The sequence below is a fragment of the Tachyglossus aculeatus genome, chromosome 3 (assembly GCF_015852505.1).
Source record: "Tachyglossus aculeatus isolate mTacAcu1 chromosome 3, mTacAcu1.pri, whole genome shotgun sequence".
Lineage (NCBI taxonomy): Eukaryota > Metazoa > Chordata > Mammalia > Monotremata > Tachyglossidae > Tachyglossus > Tachyglossus aculeatus.
The window spans coordinates 56,084,219-56,111,528 of record NC_052068.1 but is presented as its reverse complement, the minus strand read 5'-3'; the positions used below and the strand labels follow the sequence as shown (position 1 = coordinate 56,111,528).

Here is a 27,310-nt window from a genome sequence, read left to right as displayed (position 1 = left end):
GCTCCGGCAGATTTTTTTTTCCCCCGCTGAGGTCCAGCGGGCGGGCGAAAGTACAAGTTGTTGCCAACTTGTCCTTCCCAAGCGCTTAGTACAGTGCTCTGCACACAGTAAGCGCTCAATAAATACGATTGATTGATTGACTCAAAGGAGCTGAAATGGATTCGCGCCCCAAAATCTTCTATTTCCCCCTGGTGCCCGTTTTAGAGGAAGAACGACTGTACAAGAAGCAGCGTGGCTCGGTGGAGATCAATCAATCAATCGCATTTATTGAGCGCTTACTGTGTGCAGAGCACTGTACTAAGCGCTTGGGAACTACAAGTTGGCAACATCTAGAGACGGTCCCTACCCAACAGCGGGCTCACAGTCTAAAGGGGGGAGACGGAGAACAAGAGCCCGGGCTTTGGAGTCAGAGGTCACGGGTTCAAGTCCCGGCTCCGCCTCTTGTCAGCTGTGTGACTTTGGGCAAGTCACTTGATTTTTTCTTTCAATGGCATTTATTAAGCGCTTACTATGTGCAAAGCACTGTTCTAAGCACTGGGGAGGTTACAAGGTGATCAGGTTGTCCCTCGTGGGGCTCACAGTCTTCATCCCCGTTTTACAGATGAGGGAGAAGTGAAGTGACTTGCCCAAAGTCACACAGCTGACAAGTGGTGGAGCTGAGATTTGAACCCATGACCCCTGACTCCAAAGCCCGGGCTCTTTCCACTGCGCCACACTGCTTCCTTAAATTTCTCCGTGCCTCAGTTCCCTCATCTGTAAAATGGGGGTGAAGACTGGGAGTCCCCCCGTGGGACACCCTGATCACCTTGCAACCTCCCCAGCGCTTAGAACAGTGCTTTGCACATAGTAAGCGCTTAATAAATGGCAATATTATTATTATTATCACAGCACGAGATACATTTGGTCCCCATTATTTTTCAAAGGACAGTAATTCTTCGAGAATTAAGAACAACACAAAGGCCTCATACGCCCCAATTTACTGAAAACAGGACTTCCACGGGATCGTTTCAAGCTCCGGCAGATTTTTTTTTCCCCCGCTGAGGTCCAACCGACGGGCGAAAGTACAAGTTGTTGCCAACTTGTCCTTCCCAAGCGCTTAGTACAGTGCTCTGCACACAGTAAGCGCTCAATAAATACGATTGATTGATTGACTCAAAGGAGCTGAAATGGATTCGTGCCCCAAAATCTTCTATTTCCCCCTGGTGCCCGTTTTAGAGGAAGAACGACTGCACGAGAAGCAGCGTGGCTCGGTGGAAATCAATCAATCAATCGCATTTATTGAGCGCTTACTGTGTGCAGAGCACTGTACTAAGCGCTTGGGAACTACAAGTTGGCAACATCTAGAGACGGTCCCTACCCAACAGCGGGCTCACAGTCTAAAGGGGGGAGACGGAGAACAAGAGCCCGGGCTTTGGAGTCAGAGGTCACGGGTTCAAGTCCCGGCTCCGCCGCTTGTCAGCTGTGTGACTTTGGGCAAGTCACTTGATTTTTTCTTTCAATGGCATTTATTAAGCGCTTACTATGTGCAAAGCACTGTTCTAAGCGCTGGGGAGGTTACCAGGTGATCAGGTTGTCCCTCGTGGGGCTCACAGTCTTCATCCCCATTTTACAGATGAGGGAGAAGTGAAGTGACTTGCCCAAAGTCACACAGCTGACAAGTGGTGGAGCTGAGATTTGAACCCATGACCCCTGACTCCAAAGCCCGGGCTCTTTCCACTGCGCCACACTGCTTCCCTAAATTTCTCCGTGCCTCAGTTCCCTCATCTGTAAAATGGGGGTGAAGACTGGGAGCCCCCGCCCCGTGGGACAACCTGATCACCTTGTAACCTCCCCAGCGCTTAGAACAGTGCTTTGCACATAGTAAGCGCTTAATAAATGCCATCATCCTTATTATTATTACACACACAGGACAGTCTGGTTAGCATAAATCCTTTTTTTTAACCGTAAGCCTGAAAGAGATCTTCTAGCATCCTCTGCTGACAGAATCCCACACATGCAATTAGTTCCATCTGATCCAAACCACAAACCGCTCATTCGTTCAATCGTATTTACTGAGCGCTTACTGTGTGCAGAGCACTGTACTAAGCGCTGGGAAAGTGCAATTCGGCAACAAATCGTAACCCCTATAGACTAGACCTGTTAAAACATGTCTTCCCAGTCGGCTCGAGTTTAAACCACGTTCGTCGACGACCAACTCTTGCTGAATGTTTTCCTCACATTCATTCATTCGATCGCATTTATTGAGCACTTACTGTGTGCAGAGCACTGTACTAAGCGCTGGGAAAGTACAATTTGGTAACAAATCGCAAACCCTATAGACCAAGACCTGTTGAAACATGTCATCCCAGTCAGCTCGAGTTTAACCCACGTTCGTCGACGACCAACTCTTGCTGAATGTATTCATTCATTCAATCGTATTTATTGAGCGCTTACTGTGTGCAGAGCACTGTACTAAGCGCTGGGAAAGTGAATTCGGCAACAAATCGTAACCCCTATAGACTAGACCTGTTAAAACATGTCTTCCTAGTCGGCTCGAGTTTAAACCACGTTCGTCGACGACCAACTCTTGCTGAATGTTTTCCTGACATTCATTCATTCGATCGTATTTATTGAGCGCTTACTGTGTGCAGAGCACTGTACTAAGCGCTGGGAAAGTACAATTTGGTAACAAATCGCAAACCCTATAGACCAAGACCTGTTGAAACATGTCATCCCAGTCAGCTCGAGTTTAACCCACGTTCGTCGACGACCAACTCTTGCTGAATGTATTCATTCATTCAATCGTATTTATTGAGCGCTTACTGTGTGCAGAGCACTGTACTAAGCGCTGGGAAAGTGAATTCGGCAACAAATCGTAACCCCTATAGACTAGACCTGTTAAAACATGTCTTCCTAGTCGGCTCGAGTTTAAACCACGTTCGTCGACGACCAACTCTTGCTGAATGTTTTCCTGACATTCATTCATTCGATCGTATTTATTGAGCGCTTACTGTGTGCAGAGCACTGTACTAAGCGCTGGGAAAGTACAATTCGGCAACAAATCGTAACCCCTATAGACCAAGACCTGTTGAAACATGTCATCCCAGTCAGCTCGAGTTTAACCCACGTTCGTCGACGACCAACTCTTGCTGAATGTATTCATTCATTCAATCGTATTTATTGAGCGCTTACTGTGTGCAGAGCACTGTACTAAGCGCTGGGAAAGTGAATTCGGCAACAAATCGTAACCCCTATAGACTAGACCTGTTAAAACATGTCTTCCTAGTCGGCTCGAGTTTAACCCACGTTCGTCGACGACCAACTCTTGCTGAGTGTTTTCCTCACATTCATTCATTCAATCGTATTTATTGAGCGCTTACTGTGTGCAGAGCACTGTACTAAGCGCTGGGAAAGTACAATTCGGCAACAAATCGTAACCCCTATAGACCAAGACCTGTTGAAACATGTCATCCCAGTCAGCTCGAGTTTAACCCACGTTCGTCGACGACCAACTCTTGCTGAATGTATTCATTCACTCAATCGTATTTATTGAGCGCTTACTGTGTGCAGAGCACTGTACTAAGCGCTGGGAAAGTGAATTCGGCAACAAATCGTAACCCCTATAGACTAGACCTGTTAAAACATGTCTTCCTAGTCGGCTCGAGTTTAACCCACGTTCGTCGACGACCAACTCTTGCTGAGTGTTTTCCTCACATTCATTCATTCAATCGTATTTATTGAGCGCTTACTGTGTGCAGAGCACTGTACTAAGTGCTGGGAAAGTACAATTCGGCAACAAATCGTAACCCCTATAGACCAAGACCTGTTGAAACATGTCATCCCAGTCAGCTCGAGTTTAACCCACGTTCGTCGACGACCAACTCTTGCTGAATGTATTCATTCACTCAATCGTATTTATTGAGCGCTTACTGTGTGCAGAGCACTGTACTAAGCGCTGGGAAAGTACAATTCGGCAACAAATCGTAAACCCTATAGACCAAGACCTGTTGAAACATGTCATCCCAGTCAGCTCGAGTTTAACCCACGTTCGTTGACGACCAACTCTTGCTGAATGTATTCATTCATTCAATCGTATTTACTGAGCGCTTACTGTGTGCAGAGCACTGTACTAAGCGCTGGGAAAGTGCAATTCGGCAACAAATCATAACCCCTATAGACTAGACCTGTTAAAACATGTCTTCCCAGTCGGCTCGAGTTTAAACCACGTTCGTCGACGACCAACTCTTGCTGAATGTTTTCCTCACATTCATTCATTCGATCGTATTTATTGAGCACTTACTGTGTGCAGAGCACTGTACTAAGCGCTGGGAAAGTACAATTTGGTAACAAATCGCAAACCCTATAGACCAAGACCTGTTGAAACATGTCATCCCAGTCAGCTCGAGTTTAACCCACGTTCGTTGACGACCAACTCTTGCTGAATGTATTCATTCATTCAATCGTATTTACTGAGCGCTTACTGTGTGCAGAGCACTGTACTAAGCGCTGGGAAAGTGAATTCGGCAACAAAACGCAACCCCTAAAGACTAGACCTGTTAAAACATGTCTTCCCAGTCAGCTCGAGTTTAAACCACTTTCATCAACGACCAACTCTTGCTGAATGCTTTCCTGACATTCATTCATTCACTCAATCGTATTTATTGAGCGCTTACTGTGTGCAGAGCACTGTACTAAGCGCTGGGAAAGTACAATTCGGCAACAAATCGTAACCCCTATAGACTAGACCTGTTAAAACATGTCTTCCCAGTCAGCTCGAGTTTAAACCACGTTCGTCGATTACCAACTCTTGCTGAATGTTTTCCTGACATTCATTCATTCGATCGTATTTATTGAGCGCTTACTGTGTGCAGAGCACTGTACTAAGCGCTGGGAAAGTGCAATTCGGCAACAAATCGTAAGCCCTATAGACCAGACCTGTTAAAACAAGTCTTCCCAGTCAGCTCAAGTTTAACCCACGTTCGTCGACGACCAACTCTTGCTGAATGTATTCATTCATTCAATCGTATTTATTGAGCGCTTACTGTGTGCAGAGCACTGTACTAAGTGCTGGGAAAGTGCAATTTGGCAATAAATCGTAACCCCTATAGACTAGACCTGTTAAAACATGTCTTCCCAGTCAGCTCGAGTTTAACCCACTTTCTTCAACAACCAACTCTAGCTGAATATTTTCCTGACATTCAGTCATTCATTCGATTGTATTTATTGAGCGCTTACTGTGTGCAGAGCACTGTACTAAGCACTAGGAAAGTACAGTTCGGCAACAAATCGTAACCCCTATAGACCAGACCTGTTAAAACATGTCTTCCCAGCCAGCTCGAGTTTAACCAACGTTCATCGATGACCAACTCTTGCTGAATGTTTTCCTCACATTCATTCATTCAACCGTATTTATTGAGCGTTTACTGTGTGCAGAGCACTGTACTAAGCGCTGGGAAAGTACAATTCGGTAACAAATCGTAAACCCTGTAGACTAGACCTGTTAAAACGTGTCTTCCCAGTCGGCTCAAGTTTAGCGCACGTTCGTCGATGACCAACTCTTGCTGAATGCTTTCCTGACATTCATTCATTCATTTAATCGTATATATTGAGCGCTTACTGTGTGCAGAGCACTGTACTAAGCGCTGGGAAAGTACAATTCGGTAACAAATCGTAAACCCCGTACACCAGACCTGTTAAAACGTGTCTTCCCAGTTGGCTCGAGTTTAACCCACGTTCGTCGACGACCAACTCTTGCTGAATGTTTTCCTCACATTCATTCATTCAATCGTATTTATTGAGCGCTTACTGTGTGCAGAGCACTGTACTAAGCGCTTGGGAAGTCCAAGTTGGCAACATATAGAGACGGTCCCTACCCAACAGCGGGCTCCCGGTCTAAAAGACATCCATTTCCCGCACACGTTCTTGTCCTTTTCTTTATTCTCTGGGTTCCCGGAGAATACGGCGCAGAGCTCTCCAATCAATCAATCAATCAATCAATCGTATTTATTGAGCACTTACTATGTGCAGAGCACTGTACTAAGCGCTTTCCAGACACACAGCACAGACAATTGGCCCAAATGGGCCGCAGTTTGGGATATTTTGTTGGTTTTTCGGTTTCGCCACGTTGATCGTTAAAATCTATGGCATTTATTTAGGGCTGAATATTAGGCAACAATAATAATAATAATAATAATTATGGTATTTAAGTGCTCACTATGCGCCAGGCCCTGTCCTAAGCATCGTTTGGAGTCGAGATAAGCAAGTTGAACACAGTTCCTGTCCCACGATAAGGCTCCCAATCTACATACAACGAAGAACAGAGATCCATTTAACAGATAAGGAAACTGAGGCTCAGCGGGGTTGAGCAACTTGTCCAAGGCCACACAGCAGAAAAAAGTGGCAGAGCCAGGATTAAATCCCGGGTCCTCTGACTCCCCACAACATACTAAACACTTGGGAAAAATATAACAGTGGCAAGACACGATTTCCCTACCGTCAAACTTAAAATCTAATGGGGGAGGCAGAAAAACATTTTATTAATAATAATTATTATTTTAATAATTATTATTATTATTATTATGGTACTTAAGCACTTACTATGCTCATTCATTCATTCAATCGTATTTATTGAGCGCTTACTGTGTGCACAGCACTGTACTAAGCAACATATAGAGACGGTCCCTACCCAACGGTGGGCTCACAGTCTAGAAGGGGGAGACAGAGAACAAAACCAAGTGTATTAACAAAATAAAACAAATAGAATAAATGTGTACAAATAAAATAAGCACTGTTCGAAGCACTGAGGTAGACACAACGTAGCCAGATTGGACTCGGTCCCTGTCCCATATGGGGCTCATACTATTAATCCCCATTTTACAGGTGGGGTAAATGAGGCCCAGAGAAGTGAAGTAACTTGTCCAAGGCCACACAGCAGAAAAGTGGCACGGCCAGGATTAAATCCCGGGTTCTCTGACTCCCCACAATGTACTAAACACTTGGGAAAAATATAACAGTGGCAAGACACTATTTCCCTACTTTCAAACTTAAAATCTAATTGGGGAGGCAGAAAAACATTTTAATAATAATAATAATAATTATGGTACTTAAGCATTTACTATGTTCATTCATTCATTCAATCGTATTTATTGAGCACTTACTGTGTGCAGAGCACTGTACTAAGCAATCAATCAATCAATCGTATTTATTGAGCGCTTACTGTGTGCAGAGCACTGTACTAAGCGCTTGGGAAATACAAGTCGGCAACATATAGAGACAGTCCCTACCCAACAGTGGGCTCACAGTCTAAAAGGGGGAGAAAGAGAACAAAACCAAACATACTAACAAAATAAAATAAATAGAATAGATATGTACAAACATATATACATATATACAGGTGCTGTGGGGAAGGGAAGGAGGTAAGATGGGGGATGGAGAGGGGGACGAGGGGGAGAGGAAGGAAGGGGCTCAGTCATCATCATCATCATCATCAATCGTATTTATTGAGCGCTTACTGTGTGCAGAGCACTGTACTAAGCGCTTGGGACGTACAAGTTGGCAACATATAGGAACAGTCCCTACCCAACAGTGGGCTCACAGTCTAAAAGGGGGAGACAGAGAACAAAACCAAACATACTAACAAAATAAAATACACAGAATAGATATGTACAAGTAAAATAAATAGAGTAATAAATATGTACAAACATATATACATATAGAGACAGTCCCTACCCAACAGTGGGCTCACAGTCTAGAAGGGGGAGACAGACAACAAAACCAAGCATATTAACAAAATAAAACAAATATAATAAATATGTACAAATAAAATAAGCACTGTTTGAAGCACTGAGGTAGATACAACGTAGTCAGGTTGGACTCACAGGGCTCATACTATTAATCCCCATTTTACAGATGGGGTAAATGAGGCCCAGAGAAGTGAAGCAACTTGCCCAAGGTTACACAGCAGACGTGTGGCGGGGAGAAAACTGAAGAAAAATCAAGCACAATGAAACAGCCGATGAAATCACTCACGAGGAGAAGTCAAGGTTGGAGACACAGTTAGGAAACGGCCCAACTTTAGCTTCTCCCCCGTGGAATTTGCCACCCTTGGGATTGGCTACAATTCGGGAAAAATGAGTATTCACAGTCCTCCGGCCCGTAAGCTCGTTGGGGGCAGGAAATGTGTCTGTTTATTGTTGTATTAAACTCTCCCCACCGCTTAGTACAGTGCTCTGTACGCAGTAAGCGCTCCGTAAATGCGATTGACTGACAAAAGTACCCACAGACGGAGCCTGCGGATATGGAGCCCCTGAACAGCATGTGTGGCTCAGTGGAAAGAGCCCGGGCTTTGGAGTCCGAGGTCGCGGGTTCAAATCCCGGCTCCGCCAACTGTCAGCTGTGTGACTTTGGGCAAGTCACTTCATTTCTCCGGGCCTCAGTGACCTCACCTGGAAAACGGGGATAAAGACCGTGAGCCCCACGGGGACAACCTGATCACCTTGTAACCTCCCCAGCGCTTAGAACAGTGCTTTGCACATAGTAAGCGCTTAACAAATGCCATCATTATTATTATTATTCTCCAATGAGCACTTGGGAGAGTACAATCTAACAACAGACACATTCCTTGCCCACGACGAGCTCACAGTCTAGACTGGGAGATGGACTAATATATATGTGTATATATGTCTGTACATATTTATTACTCTATTTTACTTGTACATATCTATTCTATTTATTTTATTTTGTTAGTATGTTTGGTTTTGTTCTCTGCCTCCCCCTTTTAGACTGTGAGCCCACCGTTGGGTAGGGACCGTCTCTATATGTTGCCATCTTGTACTTCCCAAGTGCTTAGTACAGTGCTCTGCACACAGTAAGCGCTCAATAAATATGATTGATTGATTGATTGCTATGGGGCTGAGGGTGGGGTGAAAATCAAGTGCTTAAAGGGACCATGATTATCCCACAATTCCGGTATCCTTGATTGTTCCTGGCATCTCTGGAGTTGCTCTCCGATCCCCTGACCTCAATAAATATGACTGATTGATTATAAATAGATAAATAAATTACAGATATATACAGATATACGTGCCACGGGGACGGGAGGCAGGGCGAACGAAGGAGCAAGTAAGAGCGGCGTAGAAGGGAGTGGGAGAAGAGGAGGGGAGGGTTTAGTCAGGGAAGGCTTCTTGGAAGAGATGTCGGGGAGAGCAGTTATCTGTCTTCTTGGAAGGGATGTGCCTTCGGTAAAGTTTTGAAGTCGGGGAGAGCAGTTATCTGTCTGATAAGAGGAGGGGGAGAGCAGTTATCTGTCTTCTTGGAATAGACGTGCCTTCGGTAAAGTTTTGAAGTTGGGGAGAGCAGTTATCTGTCTGATAAGAGGAGGGGGGGGGGCAGTTATCTGTCTTCTTGGAATAGATGTGCCTTCGGTAAAGTTTTGAAGTCGGGGAGAGCAGTTATCTGTCTGATAAGAGGAGGGGGAGAGCAGTTATCTGTCTAATAGATAGGGGAAGCAGCGTGGCTCAGTGGAAAGAGCCCGGGCTTTGGAGTCAGAGATCATGGGTTCAAATCCCGGCTCCACCACTTGTCAGCTGTGTGACTTTGGGCATGTCAACTTATCTTCTCTGTGCCTCAGTTGCCTCATCTGGAAAATGGGGATTAAGTCTGTGAGACCCCCGTGGGACAACTTGATTACCTTGTATCTACCCCAGCACTTAGAACAGTGCTTTGCACATAGTAAGCGCTTAATACATGCCATCATTATTATTATTAATAAGAGGAGGGAGGGCGGTCCAGGCCAGAGGCAGGATGCGGGCGAAGGGTCGGCGGCGAAATAGACAAACTTGAGGTCAGAGAGGAGGTCAGCGTTAGAGGAACGAAGGGTGCGGGCTGGGCTGCGGTGGGAGAGTAGGAGGGGGCGAGATGAAGTACTTTAAAGCCAACGTTGAGGAGTCTTTGATGCGGAGGTGGATGGGCAACCACTGGAGTTTCTTGAGGAGTGGGGAAACGCGGTCGCAAAGTTTCAGAAGGCAAATGACGCGGGCAGCAGACTGGAGTACGGACTGGAGTGGGGAGAGACAGGAGGCTGATACGGTAATCCAGGCGGAATAGGATAATAATAATAATAATGTTGGCATTTGTTAAGCGCTTCCTATGTGCAAAGCGCTGTTCTAAGCGCTTGGGGGGATACAAAGTGATCAGGCTGTCCCACGGGGGGCTCACGGTCCTAATCCCCATTTTACAGATGAGGGAACTGAGGCTCAGAGAAGTGAAGTGACTTGCCCAAGGTCACACAGCAGACATGTGGCGGAGCCGGGATTCGAACCCATGACCGCTGACTCCAAAGCCCGGGCTCTTTCCACTGAGCCACGCTGAGTGCCGGCGTTAACGTGGTGGCAGTTTGGACGAAGAGGGAGGGGAGGATCTGGGGAAGGTAAAAGGGACGGGATGTAGCGACGGCTGGAACGCGTGGGTGGAACGAGAGAGATGAGCCAAGGATAATAATAATAATAATAATGATGGCATTTGTTAAGCGCTTACTATGTGCAAAGCACCGTTCTGAGCGCTGGGGGGGATACAAGGTGATCAGGTTGTCCCGCGTGGGGCTCACGGTCGTCATCCCCATTTTCCAGATGAGGTCACTGGGGCACGGAGAAGTTAAGTGACTTGCCCAAGGTCACACAGTAGACGTGGTGGAGCTGGGATTCGAACCCATGACCTCTGACTCCAAAGCCCGGGTTCTTTCTACCGAGCCACGCTGCTTGGTTAGGGGCTTGTGAGAGAGGAAGGATGCCGGGTGCCGTCAACAGTGATGGGAAAGTGAGTGAGAGGACTGGGTTCGGGTGAGATGATAAGAAGTTCAGTTTTAGCCATATTAAGTTTGAGATCAATCAATCAATCAATCAATCGTATTTATTGAGCACTTACTGTGTGCAGAGCACTGTACTAAGCGCTTGGGAAGTCCAAGTTGGCAACCTATAGAGACGGTCCCTACCCAACAGTGGGCTCACGGTCTAGAAGAGTCTAGTCTAGACTCTAGACTACAGCACTGTTCTAAGCGCTGGGGGTGGATACAAGGTGATCAAGTTGTCCCCCGGGGGGCTCACAGTCTTCATCCCCATTCTGCAGATGAGGGAACTGAGGCACAGAGAAGTGAAGTGACTTGCCCGAAGTCACACAGCTGACAACTGGCGGAGCTGGGATTCGAACCTGCGACCTCTGACTCCAAAGCCCAAAGCTGTGACAGCAGATAACTACCTGATAAAGGACAGATTAATGAAGTTTTTGTGAGAAATAAGAGAATCTGTAGTGTTCCCTCAGCTCCATGCAGAAAAAGCACCATAAAAATTCAAGGACTTGTCATTAATACGGTTCATTCACTCATTCAATTGTATTTATTGAGCGCTTACTGTGTGCAGAGCACTGGACTAAGCGCTTGGGAAATCCAAGTTGGCAACATATATAGACAGTCCCTACCCAACATCACCATCATCATCATCAATCGTATTTATTGAGCGCTTACTGTGTGCAGAGCACTATACTAAGTGCTTGGGAAGTACAAGTTGGCAACATATAGAGGCGGTCCCTACCCAACAGTGGGCTCAGAGTCTAAAATGGGGAGACAGAGAACAAAACCAAACATACTAACAAAATAAAATAAATAGGATAGATATGTACAAGTAAAATAAATAAATAAACAAATAGAGTAATAAATATGTACAAACATCTATACATATATATAGGTGCTGTGGGGAAGGGAAGGAGGTAAGATGGGGGGATGGAGAGGGGGACGAGGGGGAGAGGAAGGAAGGGGCTCAGTCATCATCATCAATCGTATTTATTGAGTGCTTACTGTGTGCAGAGCACTGTACTAAGCGCTTGGGAAGTACAAGTTGGCAACATATAGAGACAGTCCCTACCCAACAGTGGGCTCGCAGTCTAAAAGGGGGAGACACCATCATCAATCGTATTTATTGAGCGCTTACTGTATGCAGAGCACTGTACTAAGCGCTTGGGAAGTACAAGTTGGCAACATATAGAGACAGTCCCTACCCAACAGTGGGCTCACAGTCTAAAAGGGGGAGACAGAGAACAAAACCAAACATACTAACAAAATAAAATAAATAGAATAGATATGTACAAGTAAAATAAATAGAGTAATAAATATGTACAAACATATATACATATACACAGGTGCTGTGGGGAAGGGAAGGAGGTAAGATGGGGGGATGGAGAGGGGGATGAGGGGGAGAGGAAGGAAGGGGCTCAGTCATCATCATCATCATCAATCGTATTTATTGAGCGCTTACTGTGTGCAGAGCACTGTACTAAGCGCTTGGGAAGTACAAGTTGGCAACATATAGAGACAGTCCCTACCCAACAGTGGGCTCACAGTCTAAAAGGGGGAGACAGAGAACAAAACCAAACATACTAACAAAATAAAATAAATAGAACAGATATGTACAAGTAAAATAAACAAATAGAGTAATAAATATGTACCAACATATATACATATATACAGGTGCTGTGGGGAAGGGAAGGAGGTAAGATGGGGGGGGATGGAAGGGGGGACGAGGGGGGAGAGGAAGGAAGGGGCTCAGTCTGGGAAGGCCTCCTGGAGGAGGTGAGCTCTCAGTAGGGCCTTGAAGGGAAACATCATCATCAATTGCATTTATTGAGCGCTTACTGTGTGCAGAGCACTGTACTAAGCGCTTAACAGTGGGCTCACAGTCTAAAAGGGGGAGACGGAGAACAAAACCAAACATACTAACAAAATAAAATAAATAGAATAGATATGAGATGATGATGATGGCATTTGTTAAGCGCTTACTACGTGCAAAGCACCGTTCTAAGCGCTGGGGCAGATACAGGGGGACCAGGTTGCCCCACAGGGGGCTTACGGTCTTCATCCCCATTTTACAGATGAGGCGGACATCCAAGCAGAAATGTCTCAAAGGCAGGAGGATACGCAAGACCGCAAAGAGGGAGGGAGCTCTGGGCTGGATACGTAGGTTTGGGTGTCATCAGCCTAGGGGTGATAGTTGAAGCCGTGGGAGTGAATGAGTTTTCCGAGGGAGGGGGTGTAGACGGAGAAAAGAAGGGGACCCTTGAGGGACTCCCCCGACACACAGCTGGGGGACGGCAGGCAGAGGAGGAATCCGCGAAAGAGACGGAGCACGAGCAGCCGGACAGACAGGAGGAGAACCAGGAGAGGACGGTGTCAGTGTCAAACAGGGCTCGCAGTCTCAATCCCCATTTTCCAGATGAGGTAACTAAGGCTCAGAGAAGTGAAGCGATTCGCCCGCGGCCACACAGCTGTCAAGTGGCGGAGCGTGGACTAGAACCCAGGTCCTTTGGTCTCCCTGGCCCGGGCTCCGGCTGCTAGGTCAGGCTGCTTCTTGGAGACTGCGGAACAGACCGCAACCGAGGACTGGGCCTGGAGCGAGGAAGGACATCACAACCACCTCAAAAGGTCTCTCTTATACATTTCCCTTCAGTCAATCAACCGCATTTATTGACCGCTTACTACTGCTACTACTACCAATAATGATGGCATTTATTAAGCGCTTACTATGTGCAAAGCACTGTTCTAAGCGCTGGGGAGGTTATAAGGTGATCCCCCTTTTAGACCGTGAGCCCACTGTTGGGTAGGGACTGTCTCTATATGTTGCCAATTTGTACTTCCCAAGCGCTTAGTACAGTGCTCTGCACATAGTAAGCGCTCAATAAATACGATTGATGATGATGATGATGATGATCCCCCTTTTAGACTGTGAGCCCGCTGTTGGGTAGGGACCGTCTCTATATGTTGCCAACGTGGACTTCCCAAGCGCTTAGTCCAGTGCTCTGCACACAGTAAGTGCTCAATAAATACGATTGATTGATTGATTGATAGTGGAAAGAACCCAGGCCTGGAAATCAGAGGACCTGGGTTCGACTCCCAGCTCCGCCGCTTGCTTGCTGTGTGACCTTGGGCTCCCCGGGCCTCGGTCTCTTTAGCTGTAAAATGGGGATTAAATACCTGTTCTCCCTCCACCGCTTCTATTGAGAGCCGCCGTCGGACAGAAACAATACCCACTCTGCCTATACTGTATCTATGACAGGACTTAATGAGCGAGTAACAAATACCCCAATAATTATGATTATCACCTGACCTGCCATACAGCCAGTCTTCTGAGGACAGATGCATAATAATAATATGCATAATAATAATGCATAATAATAATAATAACAATTGTGATATCTGTCAAGTGCTTACTGTGTGCAAGGAACTGTACTAAGGGGTGGATACAAGTAAACTAGGTTGGACACAGACACAGTCACAGTCTTAATTCATTTGTACATATTTATTCTATTAATTTTATTTTGTTAATATGCTTTGTTTTGTTGTTGCTGCGGCCAAGGAGAACCACGCTAGGTGAAGGGCAACTGAAATTACTGCTCAACCACCACTGTGTCCGACAGAAACGATACCCACTCTGCCTATACTGTATCTACGAGAGGACTTAATGAGCAAGTAACAAATAGCCCAATAATTAAGATTATCACCTAATCTGCCATACAGCGAATCAGTCTTCTGAGGACAGATGCACTGCTACAGCCAAGGAGAACCACGCTAGGTGAAGGGCAACTGAAATTACTGCTCAACCACCACTGTGAATCATTAAAAACATATTCCGCTGTTCATCTCGACCGCAACGGGCCTCAGACAGAGCGCCAGAAGTGACGGGAATGAAACTCATCGGAAGGGAGCTCTATCACCATTATGATAATCATCCAAATACCCCAATAATTAAGATTATCACCTGATCTGCCATACAGCAAATCAGTCTTCTGAGGACAGATGCATTGCTGCAGCCAAGGAGAACCATGCTAGGTGAAGGGCAACTGAATTACTGTTCAACCACGACTATGTCCGACAGAAACGAAACCCACTCTGCCTATACCGTATCTACGACAGGACTTAATGAGCGAGTAACAAATACCCCAATAATTATGATTATCACCTGATCTGCCATACAGTGAATCAGTCTTCTGAGGACAGCTGCATTGCTGCAGCCAAGGAGAACCATGCTAGGTGAAGGGCAACTGAATTACTGCTCAACCACCACTGTGTCGGGCAGAAACGAAACCCACTCTGCCTATACCGTATCTACGACAGGACTTCATGAGCGAGTGACAAATACCCCAATAATTATGATTATCATCTGATCTGCCATACTGCGAATCAGTCTTCTGAGGACAAATGCATTGCTGCAGCCAAGGAGAACCATGCTACGTGAAGGGCAACTGAAATTACTGCTCAACCACCACTGTGTCGGACAGAAACGATACCCACTCTGCCTATACTGTATCTACGACAGGACTTAAAGAGCGAGTAACAAATACCTCAATAATTATGATTATCACCTGATCTGCCATACTGCGAATCAGCCTTCTGAGGACAAATGCATTGCTCCAGCCAAGGAGAACCACGCTAGGTGAAGGGCAACTGGATTGCTGTTCAACCACGACTATGTCCGACAGAAACGAAACCCACTCTGCCTATACTGTATCTACGACAGGACTTAATGAGCGAGTAACAAATACCCCAATAATTAAGATTATCACCTGATCTGCCATACAGCGAATCAGTCTTCTGAGGACAGCTGCATTGCTGCAGCCAAGGAGAACCATGCTAGGTGAAGGGCAACTGAATTACTGCTCAACCACCACTGTGTCGGGCAGAAACGAAACCCACTCTGCCTATACCGTATCTACGACAGGACTTCATGAGCGAGTGACAAATACCCCAATAATTATGATTTTCATCTGATCTGCCATACTGCGAATCAGTCTTCTGAGGACAAATGCATTGCTGCAGCCAAGGAGAACCATGCTACGTGAAGGGCAACTGAAATTACTGCTCAACCACCACTGTGTCGGACAGAAACGATACCCACTCTGCCTATACTGTATCTACGACAGGACTTAATGAGCAAGTGACAAATACCCCAATAATTATGATTATCATCTGATCTGCCATACAGCAAATCAGTCTTCTGAGGACAGATGCATTGCTGCAGACAAGGAGAACCATGCCAGGTGAAGGGCAACTGAAATTACTGCTCAACCACCACTGTGAATCATTAAAAACATATTCCGCTGTCCATCTCGACCGCAACGGGCCTCATACAGAGCGCCAGAAGTGACGGGAATGAAACTCGTCGGAAGGGAGCTCTATCACCATTACGATAATCATCCATCGGTGGCATCAAGTGAGCGACTTTTTACATTTGAAGAGCGCGTGAGAACTCTTAAGCACAGAAGCTGAAGGATCACAAAGCTAATAAATGACCAGCCTTAAAACTCACAACTGCCTTCTTTTTTAATGGTATTTGTTACACGCTTACTATGTGCCAGGCACTCTTCTAAATGCTGGGATAGATATGAGGTAATCGGGTTGGCCACGGTCCATGTTCCAGATAATATTATTATTATTGTTATGGCATTTACTAATAATAATAATAATGGCATTTATTAAGCGCTTACTATGTGCAAAGCACCGTTCTAAGCGCTGGGGAGGTTACAAGGTAATCAGGTTGTCCCTGTGGGGCTCACAGTCTTTATCCCCATTTTACAGATGAGGTAACTGAGGCCCAGAGACGTGAAGTGACTTGCCTAAAGTCACACAGCTGACAAGTGGTGGAGCCGGGATTTGAACCCATGACCTTTGGACTCCAAAGTTTTGATGAGGTGCAAAGGGATGGGGTTGTTGGCGCAGGTGGAAAGCGTAGATCTGAAGAGGAAAACGGGGGATCTCTTGAGAACCCACGACCTCTGACTCCAAAGCCCGGGCTCTTTCCACTGAGCCGAAACAAAGTGCATTTGTTAAGCGCTTACTATATGCCAGGCACTGTACTAAGCACTGGGGTGGAGACAAGCAAATCAGGTTGGACACAGTCCCTGTCCCACGTGGGGCTCACAGCCTCAATCCCCAACTTTCAGATGAGGGAACTGAGGCACAGAGAGGTGAAGTGACTTGTCCAAGGTCTCCCAGCAGACCAGTGGCAGAGCTGGGATTAGAACCCAGGTCCTTCTGACCCCCAGTGAAGCTGCTATATAAATAGGTCGAGTGAAAATAAAGTGTAGAGGAAACTCGGGGGGGGGGGGGGGGAACATATCATAAATAAATCAAACTCACCGTACAATCAATCATAAAACATATCATAAATAAATCAAACTCACCGTACAATCAATCATACTAAAAGAATCCATCACTCCTAAAATGCCCAAAATAGTACATTACTGCATCATTAATCAATCAATCGTATTTATTGAGCGCTTACTGTGTGCAGAGCACATTAATTAATTAATCCATTAAGATAACAGCTGAAACTTTTAAATCTACCTTCTAAACAAACCAACAAGCAGCAAGGGGATATTTTCACCCCCTGATTCATCCCGCCTGCCTTAGAGGGCCCCTTCCTTTAGAAATACGACGCGGCAGGGAACGTGTCGGCCGATAACGTTGTACGGTACTCTTCCGAGGGCTTAGCACGGCGCTTCACACGCAGGAGGAGCTCAATAAATACGACCGCTTGCCCGTTGTTGGGTAGGGATCGCCTCTATACGTTGCCAAGCGCTTAGTACAGTGCTCTGCACACAGTCAACGCTCAATAAATACGATTGCATTTGGTAGGGACCGACTCTATATGTTGCCAACTTGTACTTCCCAAGCGCTTAGTACAGTGCTCTGCACACAGTAAGCCCTCAATAAATACGATTGAATGAATGAATGAATGATTGAATGAAAGAATGGGCAAAGTAATAAAATGTATTAAGCGCTTCCTGTGCATAAAGCACTGTACTAAGCGCCGGGAGAGAATACCCAGGTGGGAATTAGTCATTGTCCCGGTCCCTCAGGGGGCTCACCCCCGAAGAGAATAAATCACCCAGCCCCCTCATTTGAACGAGGCAACCCGAGAATTCGGCGGGACAAAGGAGAGGAAGGAAGACAAAGCTTACCCAAAGATCAGGAGAAATGGAAGAAGAGCGTCCACAAAGCCGTGAAGTAGGAGGAAAAATGAAATTTGGAGAAATTCATAGCAGTTTAATATGTTGCCAACTTGTACTACCCAATAATAATAATAATAATGGCATTTATTAAGCGCCTACTATGTGCAAAGCACAAAGCGCTGGGGAGGTTACAAGGTGATCAGGGTGTCCCAGGGAGGGCTCACAGTCTTCATCCCCATTTTACAGATGAGGGAACTGAGGCCCAGAGAAGTGAAGTGACTTAGTACAGTCCTCTGCACACAGTAAGCGCTCAATAAATACGATTGATTGATTGAAGTGACTTGCCCAAAGTCACATAGCTGACAATTGGCGGAGCCGGGATTTGAACCCATGACCTCTGACTCCAAAGCCCTTTTCCACTGAGCCACGCTGCTTCTCTTAAGACTTGGGTTCTAAGCTTATTACAGGCAGGGAACGTGTCTGCTAATTATGCTGTATTATCCTCTCCCAAGTGCTCAGAACAGTGCGCTGCACATAGTAAGCGCTCTATAAAGACGCGACTGATTGTCACTTCGTTTGCTGTGTGATCTTGGTTAAGTCTCTGGGCCTCAGTTTCCTCAACTGCAAAATGGGGATTAAAATAACCGTTCTCCCTCCTACTTGGTGAGCCCCACGCGGGACGGGGGCTGCGTCCGACCTAATTCACATGTACCTACTCCAGCGCTTAGAAGAGTGTTTGACACATAGCAAGCGCTTAACAGATACCATTTAAAAAAATGTAGCAGCTGATGGTGAAAAAGCCACTTTTCTTCCGCGCTTAGTACAGCGCTCTGCACACAGTAGGCGCTCAATAAATACGACAATGAATGAATATAGCATCACATATTTCCAGGTGGGTGTTTAGCAGTATGTAGGGACCCGTTATTTGATGTTGACGGTGTCCAGATGCCAGAGTTATTATTCTCAGGGTCTATTCTCATGGTTGGGTCGCAGCTGCAAAAGCACTGCAATTCGTTCAGGGACCTGAACTTTATTCTAAGTACTGGGCGTAAATATTCTTTTTATTTGATGTCCGCAGTTGCGGTAATGCGAGCTTATTCTCCGTTTGGGCAAAGGGAGTCGGAGCGTTTTGATTTTAAGTACCGTACGGCGCGCGGATATCTATAGAACACGCCTTGGGGGGATTTCCTGTTGTAAATTGTGAGAATTAACTGCACGCCTCCAAAGGAGCAGAGGCCTTGTAAATTTTAAGCGGCCTTATGAAAAAAGAATCTTCTGAGCTTTGATATATGGTTATTGAATTAGAATGGGAAAAAAAATGTATTCAACTTCCTTGAGTCCATTTAGGCAGGCGTTAAGTGGCACTGCTAACTAATTTCACTGTTCTTTCTTCGGAGTGAAGGTGCAATTCCATCCTGCCCCATCTGAGAAACGCTGATGGGGACATATTTCAGTGTAAATTTTTCTCAGACTTTAAGTTCCTAGTTCTCAACTGTTCTCTTAAAATGTGGTCAAGAAATATCACGATGGATCTTGCTATGTACAATAAGATGAAAAAGGTTGTGGTTCTAGAGGGAGCAGCGTTGAATACCCTTCAACTGGAGGCCTGGTCGCCCTCGGCGAGGCCGGGGTTGCCAGGGAAGCGGCGTCTTCTCCTAGGCCCTTCGCTCTCGAAGGCCCGAGAGGTTAGTAATAACAATAATAATAATAATAATAATGGCATTTGTTACTGTGTGCTTAGCACTGTTCTTCCCAAGCGCTTAGTACAGTGCTCTGCACACAGTCAGCACTCAATAAATACGACTGAATGAATGAATCCTCCCTGCCTTACCTCCATCCCCTCCCCACAGCCCCTGTATATAGGTTTGCACAGATTTACAGATCCCCCCACTTTTAGACTGTGAGCCCACTGTTGGGTAGGGACTGTCTCTATATGTTGCCAATTTGTACTTCCCAAGCGCTTAGTACAGTGCTCTGCACATAGTAAGCGCTCAATAAATACGATTGATGATGATGATGATGATTTATTACTCTTATTTATTTTACTTGTACATATTTACTATTCTATTTATTTTATCTTGTTAATATGTCTTGTTTTGTCATCTGTGAGCCCGCTGTTGGGTAGGGACCGTCTCTATAGGTTGCTGAACAGTGCCAGCGCTTAGAACAGTGCTTTGCACATAGTAAGTGCTTAATAAATGCCATCATTATTATTATTGTACTTCCCAAGCGATTAGTACAGTGCTCTGCACACAGTAAGCGCTCAATAAATACGATTGAATGAATGAATGAATGAATTTAGCTTTAATTCTATTTGTTCTGACGACTTGACCCCTGACTCCACGTTTTGTTTTGTTGTCCGTCTCCCCCTTCTAGACTGTGAGCCCGCTGTTGGGTAGGGACCGTCTCTAGATGTTGCCAATTTGTACTTCCCAAGCGCTTAGTACAGTGCTCTGCCCACAGTAAGCGTTTAATAAATACTACTGAATGAATGAATGAGTGAATTTCACTTCTCTGAGCCTCAGTTACCTCATCTGTAAAATAGGGATGATGACTGTGAGCCCCACGGGGGACAACCTGATCACCCTGTATCGCCCTCCCGGCGCTTAGAACATAGTAAGCGCTTAACAAATGCCATCATTATTATCATTATTAAATACGGAAGCAGTTTACCATCGCCCGCCTTCTGGGAGGTAAATCTGAGTCTCCGCCCTCAGCTCTCTCCCGTGCCACCGCTGCCCAGCACGGGTGAGTTTTAATAATAATAATGTCGGTATTTGTTAAGCGCTTACTATGTGCAAAGCACTGTTCTAAGCGCTGGGGAGGCTACAAGGTGATCAGGTTGTCCCACGGGGGGCTCACAATTTCAATCCCCATTTTACAGATGAGGTAACTGAGGCACAGAGAAGGTAAGTGACTTACCCAAAGTCACACAGCTGACGGTTGGCAGAGCTGGGATTTGAACCCATGACCTCTGACTCCAAAGCCCAGGCTCTTTCCACTGAGGCGAGGAATGAAATAGGTAGCCCTCGGCTTGACTCTACCTCCCCTAGTCGAGACTGGAAACTCTCCGGGTGCCATCCTGAGAGGTGACTTATTCGCTACTTTATTTTCATGGCTGTTTCCACCAACGACCCTCCTGGAGGGAGGCATCCTCGCCCACCAACTATCGTCCTCTTCCGATTATTGAGTAAGGTGGTGATGATAATGGCGATAATGAGGGGTGCTCGGTAATGGTGATGATAATAGCGATAACGAGAGTGTTTATGAGGCACTTACTATACGTCAAGCACTGGTCTAAGTGTGCCCTCAATAAATGTGATTGAGTGAAGGAATGGATAAACAGCAGTCTGGCTTTGTATCGGGATTGAGAACAAGGAAAACATAAGGGGTGAGTAACCGTTCAGTGGATTTAAGAGTAATTGTTATAAAGGACATACTCTGTACAAGGTCATTCATTCATCATCATCATCAATCGTATTTATTGAGCGCTTACTGTGTGCAGAGCACTGTACTAAGCGCTTGGGAAGTACAAATTGGCAACATATAGAGACAGTCCCTACCCAACAGTGGGCTCACAGTCTAAAAGAATTCATTCATTCATTCATTCAATCGTATTTACCAGGTAATCGGGTTTATTCATTCATTCATTCAATCAATCATATTTATTGAGCGCTTACTGTGTGCAGAGCACTGTACTAAGCGCTTGGGAAGTACCAGTTGGCAACATATAGAGACGGTCTCTACCCAACAGCGGGCTCACAGTCTAGAACGGGGAGACAGACATCAGGTAATCAGGTTGGACACAGTCCCGGTCCCACAGGAGGCACACAATCCAATCAATCAACCGATCGGATTTATTGAGCGCTTACTGGGTGCAGAGCACTGTACTAAGCGCTTGGGAAGTACAAGTTGGCAACATATAGAGACGGTCCCTACCCAACAGTGGGCTCACAGTCTAGAAGGGGGAGACAGAGAACAAAACCAAACATACTAACAAAATAAAATCAATAGAATAGATATGTACAAGTTAAATAAATAAATAAATAAATAGAGTAATAAAGAAATAGAGTAATAAATATGTACAAACATATATACATATATACAGGTGCTGTGGGGAAGGGAAGGAGGTAAGACGGGGGGGATGGAGAGGGAGACAAGGGGAGATCTGAGTCAGAGGGTGGGAGATTTAACCCCCATTTTACAGATGGGGCAACTGAGGCACTGAGAAGTGACTTGCCCAAGGTCACACAGAAGGCAGGCCCGTGCTCTTTCCACTAGGCCACGCTGCTTCCCCTGAGTACTTAGAACAGTGCTAGGCACAGAGTATGTCCTTTATAACAATTATTCTTAAATACATTGAACGGTTAATCACCCCTTACGTTTTCCTTTTTCTCAATTCCTACAAAGCCAGATTGCTGTTCATTCATTCATTCATTCAATCACATTTATTGAGTGCTTACTGTGTGCAGAGCACTGTCCTAATCAATCAATCAATCGTATCTATTGAGCGCTTACTGTGTGCAGAGCACTGTACTAAGCGCTTGGGAAGCACAAGTTGGCAACATATAGAGACGGTCAATCAATCAATCAATCGCATTTATTGAGCGCTTACTGCGTGCAGAGCACTGTACTACAGCGGGCTCACGGTCGAGAAGGGGGAGAAAGCGCTCGGGAAGTACAAGTTGGCAACAAGTACCACTGCTGTGCTTAGCTACTTCTGGTTTTCCAACATTACGGCAATGATGTGGCTCTTGGTCAGAAGCATAGGAAGGATGCGGAACTTGCAAAACCAACGAATCGTATTTATTGAGCGCTTACTGTGTGCAGAGCACTGTACTAAGCGCTTGGGAAGTACAAGTTGGTAACATATAGAGACAGTCCCTACCCAACAGTGGGCTCACAGTCTAAAAGAGAAGCAGCGTGGCTCAGTGGGAAGAGCATGGGCTTTGGAGTCAGAGGTCGTGGGTTCAAATCGCGGCTCCACCAATTGTCAGCTGTGTGACCTTGGGCAAGTCACTTCTCTGGGCCTCAGTTCCCTCATCTGTAAAATGGGGATTGAGACTGTGAGCCCCCCGTGGGCCAACCTGATCACCTTGTAACTTCCCCAGCACTTAGAACGGTGCTTTGCACATATTAAGCGCTTAATAAATGCCATGATTATTATTATTATTGGAGAAGCAGCGTGGCTCAGTGGAAAGAGCCCGGGCTTTGGAGTCAGAGGTCATGGGTTCAAATCCCGGCTCCGCCAATTGTCAGCTGTGTGACTTTGGGGAAGTCACTTCGCTTCTCTGGGCCTCAGTTCCCTCATCTGTCAAATTCTGCAAAAGATTCTGTAAATCTGCAAAAGATTCTTATTTTCACTGAGATATATACAGCACGCTGAGAACTTTTCAAGTGGCGTCAACAACTGAAGCACTTACGTCATCTTCGTCTGGCACATCGTCCTCGACATCTTCGTCGTCAGTGTCCTGATAGCCGGGGGGGGAGCGGGGGGCCAATTAAATCCTCATCTGCATCTTCAGGCGGTCCGCGGGTGGATGCTTTGAGAGGCAACGGCGGTCCAATGACCTCTTCCTCGGAGCTGCCTTCACTTTCACTGCTATCTGTAGCTCTAAAATTGCAAAAAGAACTTCTGTTGACATTTTCCTTGCTACAAAATTAAAAAAAAAGCCCCGAACGATTGAGTTTTGGGTGGCAGCTGGTTAGTGAAAATTGAAGTAGAAGTGATGAAAATTTCAATAACAGAAACCAGAACTTGGAGCTGTGCCCCGTCCCAGACAAGTCTCCAAAAACATCCTTTCTCTGTTCACCTTTTGGGGGGCTCAGGTGTTTGTAATCAATCAATCTAATCGTATTTAGTGGGCGCTTACTGTGTGCAGAGCACTGTTCTAAGCACTTGGGAAGTACAAATTGGCAATATATAGAGACAGTCCCTACCTAACAGTGGGCTCACAGTCTAAAAGGGGGAGACAGAGAACAAAACCAAACATACTAACAAAATAAAATAAATAGAATAGATACGTACAAGTAAAATAAATAAGTAGAGTAATAAATATGTACAAACATATATACAGGTGCTGTGGGGAAGGGAAGAAGGTAAAATGAGGGGGATGGAGAGGGGGAGAGGAAGGAAGGGGCTAATAGTTTGTACTATTGCAGGGATCCTCTGTTGTGTTGTGCTCTCCCAAGCACTTAGTACAGTGGCCTGCACATAGTAAGCGCTCAATACATACCATCGATGATGAGGCTAAAAAATGGTATAGCAAACATGCTACATTATAATAATAATAATAGCATTTATTAAGCGCTTACTATGTGCAAAGCACTGTTCTAAGCGCTGGGGAGGATACAAGGTGATCAGGTTGTCCCACATGGGGCTCACAGTCTTAATCCCCATTTTCCAGATGAGGGAACTGAGGCCCAGAGAAGTGAAGTGACTTGCCCAAGTCACACAGCTGACCATTGGTGGAGCCGGGATTTGAACCCAAGACCTCTGACTCCAAAGTCCGGGCTCTTTCCACTGAGCCACGCTGCTTCTCCATTGTTTTCCACATCTGCATTTACACAGTTTCTGAGCCTTGTCTTCAAATCTATGACTTGGCTGTTAACAACAACAAACTGTTCTCAGCTAGGACTGCCCAGAACAATCAAGCTAATCTAAGGGAAAAAAAAAAAAATCACTGACGCTAACGGTCAGTGGGATCATTCATTCAATCGTATTTATTGAGCGCTTACTGTGTGCACAGCACTGTACTAAGCACTTGGGAAGTACAAGCTGGCAACAGATAGAGACGGTCCCTACCCAACAGCGGGCTCACAGTCTAGAAAGGACCAAGGCCCATTAAACTGTAATAACAATAATAATGGCATTTATTAAGCGCTTACTATGTGCGAAGCACTGTTTTAAGCGCTGGGGAGGTTACAAGGTGATCAGGTTGTCCAACGGGGGGCTCACAGTCTTCATCCCCATTGTACAGATGAGGTAACTGAGGCTCAGAGAAATGAAGTGACTTGTCCCAAGTCACACAGCTGACAATTGGTGGAGCAGGGATTTGAACCCATGACCTTTGACTCCAAAGCTCGGGCTCTTTTCACTGAGCCACACTGTTCATTCATTCATTCAATCGTATTTATTGAGCACTTACTGTGTGCAGAGCACTGTACTAAGTGCTTGGGAAGTCCAAGTTGGCAACATATAGAGACGGTCCCTACCCAACAGTGGGCTCACAGTCTTGCAGCTCCTTGATGAGCACCACAATGACATATTTCTGCTGCACTTTCCCAAGCATGTACTACATATCTGTTCTATTTATTTACATATCTATTCTATTTATTTTATATTGTTAGTATGTTTGGTTTTGTTCTCTGTCTCCCCCTTCTAGACTGTGAGCCCACTGTTGGGTAGGGACCGTCTCTATATGTTGCCAACTTGTACTTCCCAAGCGCTTAGTACAGTGCTCTGCACACAGTAAGTGCTCAATAAATACGATTGATAGATTACAGTGCCTACTGAAGGCACTCAGATGCTAGTGAATGGTTAATTGATATTGTCTGCTGTGTGACCTTGGGCAAGTCACTTCACTGCTCTGTGCCTCAGTTACCTCATCTGTAAAATGGGGACTGAGACTGTGAGCCCCACGTCAGGGACAGTGTCCAACCTGATCTGCTTGTAGCTACCCCAGTGCTTAGTACAGTGCCTGGCACATGCTTAGTTCCTAAATACCACAATTACTATTATTATTGTAAGGCATGCCACTTATTAGACTTAAGGTTCATTATTATCAGTAGCACTTAACACCTCCTATGTATAGAGCACCACTATACGTTCCTTTTATTATGACTAAGTGCCGTCGATGTTTCCGATTCACAGAGGCTCCGTGGATATACTTTCATTATTTTTCATTATAATAAGTTTCATTATTATCAGTAGCAATTAACACCTACTATGTATAGAGCACCACTATACGTTCCTTTTATTATGACTAAGTGCCGTCCACGTTTCCGATTCACAGAGGCTCCATGGATATACTTTCATTATTTTTCATTATAATAAGTTTCATTATTACCAGGAGCACTTAACACCTCCTGTGTATAGAGCACCACTATACGTTCCTCTTATTATGACTAAGTGCCGTCGACGTTTCCGATTCACAGAGGCTCCGTGGATATGCTTTCATTATTTTTCATTATAATAAGTTTCATTATTATCAGGAGCAATTAACACCTCCTGCGTATAGAGCACCACTATACGTTCCTTCTATTATTACTAGGTGCTGTCAACGTTTCCGATTCACAGAGGCTCCGTGGATATACTTTCATTATAATAAGTTCCATTATTATCAGTAGCAATTAACACCTCCTAAGCATAGAGCACAACTATACGTTCCTTTTATTATGACTAAGTGCCGTCGACGTTTCCGATTCAGAGGCTCCGTGGATATGCTTTCATTATTTTTCATTATAAGAAGTTTCATTATTATCAGTAGCAATTAACACCTCCTGTGTATAGAGCACCACTATACGTTCCTTTTATTATTACTAAGTGCCGTCGCCGTTTCCGATTCACAGAGGCTCCGTGGATATACTTTCATTAGAAGAAGTTTCATTATTATCAGTAGCAATTAACATCTCCTGTGTATAGAGTACCACTATACGTTCCTTTTATTATGACTAAGTGCCGTCGACGTTTCCGATTCACAGAGGCTCCGTGGATATACTTTCATTATTTTTCATTATAAGAAGTTTCATTATTATCAGTAGCAATTAACACCTCCTGTGTATAGAGCACCACTACACATTCCTTTTATTATGAGTAAGTGCTGTCGACGTTTCCGATTCACAGAGGCTCCGTGGATATACTTTCATTATTTTTCATTAAAATAACTTTCATTATTATCAGTAGTACTTAACACCTCCTGTGTACAGAGCACCACTATACGTTCCTTCTATTATTACTAAGTGCCGTCGACGTTTCCGATTCACAGAGGCTCCGTGGATATGCTTTCATTATTTTTCATTAAAATAACTTTCATTATTATCAGTAGTACTTAACACCTCCTGTGTATACAGCCCCACTATACGTTCCTTTTATTATGACGAAGTGCCGTCGACGTTTCCGATTCACAGAGGCTCTGCGGATATGCTTTCATTATTTTTCATTATAATAAGTTTCATTATTATCAGTAGTACTTAACACCTCCTGTGTACAGAGCACTACTATACGTTCCTTTTATTATGACTAAGTGCCGTCGACGTTTCCGATTCACAGAGGCTCCGTGGATATACTTTCATTATAATAAGTCTCATTATTATCAGTAGCAATTAACACCTCCTGCGT

At 45.2% G+C, this 27,310-nt stretch overlaps 1 protein-coding gene across 1 annotated transcript in view; it reads right to left on the bottom strand.

Moving 5' to 3' along the window:
- WDR70 (WD repeat domain 70) overlaps positions 1-27,310 on the bottom strand; it is a 462,347-nt gene that overhangs the window by 402,630 nt on the left and 32,407 nt on the right. Inside the window, 2 exon segments of the mRNA XM_038743389.1 lie at positions 23,394-23,456; positions 23,458-23,584. Of these exon segments, the coding sequence (XP_038599317.1) occupies positions 23,394-23,456; positions 23,458-23,584 (190 nt within the window).